Source organism: Nicotiana tomentosiformis, chromosome 9, assembly GCF_000390325.3.
Source record: "Nicotiana tomentosiformis chromosome 9, ASM39032v3, whole genome shotgun sequence".
Lineage (NCBI taxonomy): Eukaryota > Viridiplantae > Streptophyta > Magnoliopsida > Solanales > Solanaceae > Nicotiana > Nicotiana tomentosiformis.
The window spans coordinates 24,957,159-24,962,055 of NC_090820.1; the positions used below are offsets into that span (position 1 = coordinate 24,957,159).

Sequence of the window (4,897 nt, forward strand, 5' to 3'; positions counted from 1 at the left end):
AATCTTGACGATAAGCAAATACTATGATTTTAGACTAGGTTTAACATTCGAGTTCATTTATATATATTCCAGACAAACACCTACTCCTATTACCTCAGTGAATATTTCAATCTATAGGTAAATTGACTTGTCTTTTTTTTTTTTTTTTTTTTTAAAAATCCAAAAACCAAAAACAAACATTAATCAAAGTAGCATTACAAGTGCAAAAATCTGATTACAAAAAAAGAATTAAAAAAAATATTATTTTTGATTAAGGGTGGTGGGAATTGTAGGGATCCTAGGGGAAGATGGTGGGAGGTGCAGAAGGAGGTGCCAATCTCAAGGTATTCCTTGCTTGGTTGATTTGTTAACCATTTTCCTCTTTGTTTAATCCTCTCTTTTCCTTAATATTATTTTAGTGGTTTTATTCTGCAAACATCAATAATAAAAAAAAACCACAACCCTTCAAGTTTTTAAACTTGAGTTTGAGTAAAGAGAGAGAGAGAGTGTGTGTGTAGTAAACTCAAACACAGAGATAGAGGAGGAGAGAAAACAAAGCAAAACCCAAGAAAAGAGTTTATAGTTGTTTTGATATGCAATTGCAAACCCGAGAAGAAAATTTTGGAAATTGAGGCAAAATGTCTATCTCTATGCCAAGCTCGAGAAGACAATCTTCTCCCAATCCCAACTCTTCTTCTTCTTCTTTCATATTTCTTTCTCTTTCTTTCATTCTTTTCTTTGCCACCCTCTTCACTTCTTCTTCTTCTTCTTCTTCTTTTTCAAGTTGGACTATTTTTGACAATAATCCATGCAAATGGTCTTTCATAGCATGCAACTCCCAAGGTTTTATAACAGAAATCAATATTCAGTCTATACGTCTTGAGCTTCCTTTGCCTCCAAATCTTTCTTCATATAAGTACCTCCAAAAACTTGTCATTTCTGATGCTAATATCACTGGTACCATACCTTTTGAAATTGGTGACTGCTCTTCACTTGTAAGCATTGATTTAAGCTCAAATGGTCTTGTGGGGTCCATCCCTTCAAGCATTGGAAGCCTTGTAAACCTTCAAGATTTAATCTTGAACTCAAATCAACTCACTGGAAAAATCCCAGTTGAGCTTGCCAATTGCAAAAGCCTAAAAAATCTTCTCCTTTTTGATAACAGACTTGGTGGAACTTTACCAAGTGAAGTGGGATTGTTGTCAAATCTTGAAGTGTTAAGGGCAGGAGGGAACAAAGATGTTACTGGAAAAATCCCAAATGAGTTAGGTGAATGTGGGAATTTGACAGTTTTAGGCTTAGCAGATACAAGAGTATCTGGTTCTTTGCCTGTTTCATTAGGTAAGCTCAAGAAACTTGAGACTTTGTCTATTTACACTACTATGTTGTCTGGTGAGATACCTCCTGATTTAGGTAATTGTTCTGAGCTTGTTAACTTGTATTTGTATGAAAATAGTCTTTCTGGTTCAATCCCATCTGAGATAGGGAACCTTAGAAACTTAGAAAAATTGTTCCTTTGGCAGAATAATCTTGTTGGTGTTATTCCACAAGAGATTGGGAATTGTACTAAGTTGACTATGATTGATTTGTCTTTGAACTATTTATCTGGGAGTATACCATTATCTTTTGGTAGTCTTGTTGAGTTACAAGAACTTATGCTTAGTAACAACAATATTTCTGGTTCAATCCCTTCTGTTCTTTCACATGCCACAAGCCTTGTGCAATTGCAACTTGACACAAATCAGATTTCAGGGTTGATTCCTTCTGAGTTAGGGAATTTGACTAATCTTATTGTGTTTTTCGCTTGGGATAATCAACTTGAAGGAAGTGTGCCTTTAACTTTGGCTAGTTGTAGTAACCTTCAGGCATTGGACTTGTCACATAACTCACTTACTGGTAACATTCCTCCTGGCTTGTTCCAATTGAAAAATCTTACTAAGCTGCTCTTGATTTCTAATGATATTTCGGGTTCGATACCTCTAGAAATTGGAAATTGTAGCTCATTAGTGAGGTTAAGACTTGGAAACAATCGGATTGCTGGTGGAATTCCTAAAGAAATTGGGGGTCTTAAGAGCTTAAACTTTCTTGATTTGTCTGGAAATCGCCTTTCTGGACCGGTTCCTGATGAGATAGGAAGCTGTACTGAGCTGCAAATGGTAGACCTTAACAACAATATACTGGAAGGTCCCCTGCCTAATACTCTGTCTTCTCTATCGGGGATTCAAGTCTTGGACGTTTCGAATAACAGATTCAGGGGGCCTATTCCAGCTAGTTTTGGCCGTCTTGTGTCCTTGAACAAGCTGATCCTCAGCAAGAACTCGTTCTCGGGTTCGATACCTCCATCTATCGGCCTATGTTCGAGTCTCCAATTGCTTGATCTTAGCAGCAATGAGCTCTCGGGTAGCATACCGTTGCAGCTAGGAAAAATTGAGTCTCTTGAAATTGCTCTCAACCTTAGTTACAATGGACTGACAGGTCCAATTCCTGCTGAAATTTCAGCATTAAGCAAGCTGTCGATACTTGATCTTTCGCACAATAAGCTTGAAGGGAACTTGAATCCACTAGCTAGGCTTGATAATCTGGTCTCGTTAAACGTATCATACAACAACTTCACTGGGTATCTTCCTGACAATAAGCTCTTTCGACAGTTACCAGCATCAGACCTTGATGGAAATGAAGGGCTATGTTCATTTGGCAGGCCATCGTGTTATCTTAGCAATATCAATGGAGTGGGAGTAGCTAAAAATGGAAATGATGAGGGAAGGTCAAAGAAGCTCAAATTAGCCATTGCATTGCTAGTAACCATGACGATAGTAATGGTGATCATGGGAACTATTGCTATCATTCGAGCACGAAGGACGATGAGAAGGGATGATGATTCCGAGATGGGAGATTCTTGGGCTTGGCAGTTCACTCCATTCCAGAAGCTCAATTTTTCAGTAGAAGAGATACTAAGGTGCCTAGTGGACACTAATGTCATCGGAAAGGGATGCTCCGGGGTTGTCTATCGTGCAGATATGAACAATGGCGAGGTTATAGCAGTGAAGAAGCTTTGGCCAACAACCATGGCTTCAACTAATGGATGCAATGATGATAAGTGTGGAGTACGGGATTCCTTCTCTGCGGAAGTTAAGACTCTTGGTTCAATTCGACACAAGAACATTGTTCGATTCTTAGGTTGTTGTTGGAACAGAAGCACAAGATTGCTCATGTATGATTACATGCCAAATGGGAGCTTAGGAAGTCTTCTCCATGAGAGGAGCGGTAACTATTTGGAGTGGGAATTGAGATACCAAATATTGCTCGGGGCAGCACAAGGGCTCGCCTACTTGCACCATGACTGTGTCCCTCCAATTTTTCACAGAGACATCAAGGCCAACAACATTCTCATTGGTCTTGAGTTTGAGCCTTACATTGCAGACTTTGGCCTTGCAAAACTCGTCGATGATGGTGATTTTGGTCGGTCCTCCAATACAGTTGCTGGTTCTTACGGCTACATTGCTCCCGGTAAAGATTTCTTTTATTTCATGTCAAATTACAATTCAAGTTACCGTTTTCGTTACTCCTAGTATATTGTTCTGAGTCCAATGCTTGCTCGGATTAAATTTCTCACTTAATTATATAAGCATTGATTGCACATTGCATTTATTAACTTTCCGAGAAGAACAGCAGCAATTCTTGATGATCATTGACCTAAGTATACTAATGTTGTTCATTTTCTTTATAGAATATGGTTATATGATGAAGATCACCGAGAAGAGTGATGTCTACAGCTATGGAGTGGTTATGTTAGAAGTCTTGACAGGGAAGCAGCCAATCGATCCAACAATTCCTGACGGAGTCCATCTAGTGGATTGGGTAAGATTGAAAAGAGGAGGAATCGAGGTCCTCGATCCAAGTCTGCACTCGAGACCAGAATCAGAGATCGAGGAAATGTTACAAGCATTAGGAGTAGCCCTATTGTGTGTAAATTCCTCTCCTGATGAAAGGCCAACAATGAAAGATGTAGCAGCAATGCTAAAGGAAATCAAACATGAAAGGGAAGATTATGCAAAGGTTGATGTTTTACTTAAGGGCTCTCCAGCAACTTATACGCAAGAAAATAAGAACTCAAAGGGTGTCTTAGCAACATCTTCATCAGGAGAGAAAGCAAGAAGTTTGTATCCAAAGAGTAATAACACAAGCTTCTCTGCTTCCTCATTGCTTTATTCATCATCATCAAATGCCAAAAGTGGAGTTTAAGTGATTCACCAAAACTACATTTGCATTGAAGTTTGTCATATTAGTGTTAGTTTTACTTTCTTTCAGTTTAATAATCCTTTTGTTTGCATTTACTTTTTTTTTTTTTTGGAATTTTCTGAAGGGGAGCCTTGGCGTAACTGGTAAAGTTGCTGTCATGTGACCAGGAGGTCAACAACGTCTTGTAGAAATGCGAAGGGTAAGACTGCGTAGAATAGACCCTTGTGGTCTGGCCCTTCCCAGCTCCTGCGCATAGCGTGAGATTAGTGCACCGGACCGGGCTGCCCCTTTTCTGTATAAAGAGAAGAAGGTAGATAGATATGTGTGTGACAACTTGTATGCAAGGGAAACAAAAGAAGCCAACATATGCAAGTTTGGCTTTTGAGCAATTTTAAGCTTTTATGCAGCCACTAAAGTCAACTTATTCCTCCAGGTTTTAAGGTTCATTTGCAGCTTTCAAACAAATATTTGGGACCTACCAAGAAACTAATTGGACCACTTTCTACTACATGAATAAAGTTGGATTTGAAAATAAGTATAATAAAACAAAGTGCATAGTTCAGTAGTGATTGTTCATCTTTTGTTCCTGATATATGTAGTTCAACAATAATTCTATAATAACTTTACTTTATTTTTCTTTTAATTTTCCAAATTCCTCTTTTCTTGAACAATTGACTAC

The 4,897-nt window shown here is 38.5% G+C and overlaps 1 protein-coding gene across 2 annotated transcripts; it reads left to right on the forward strand.

Annotated features, from left to right (window-relative positions):
* The first annotated feature begins 369 nt into the window (after positions 1-369).
* LOC104118119 (LRR receptor-like serine/threonine-protein kinase RGI1) lies at positions 370-4,697 on the forward strand. 2 transcript variants are annotated; one of them, XM_009629301.4, is made up of 3 exons: positions 370-3,486; positions 3,707-4,150; positions 4,343-4,697. In XM_009629301.4, exons 1-3 carry the CDS (start codon positions 618-620, stop codon positions 4,363-4,365), a joined length of 3,336 nt encoding a protein of 1,111 aa, XP_009627596.1. In that variant the 5' UTR covers positions 370-617; the 3' UTR covers positions 4,366-4,697. The 2 variants fall into 2 exon arrangements, with proteins under 2 accessions (XP_009627596.1, XP_009627594.1); XM_009629299.4 differs by having other exon boundaries at positions 372-3,486; positions 3,707-4,697.
* The last annotated feature ends 200 nt before the right edge of the window (positions 4,698-4,897 follow it).

What these genes read in the sequence shown, in the direction of transcription:
- LOC104118119 (XM_009629299.4), top strand. Translation starts at nt 618, where the DNA reads ATGTCTATCTCTATGCCAAGCTCGAGAAGACAATCTTCTCCCAATCCC. An exon ending in TTACGGCTACATTGCTCCCG is followed by an intron (nt 3,487 to 3,706) that starts GTAAAGATTTCT and finishes TTTTCTTTATAG; the next exon opens with AATATGGTTATATGATGAAG.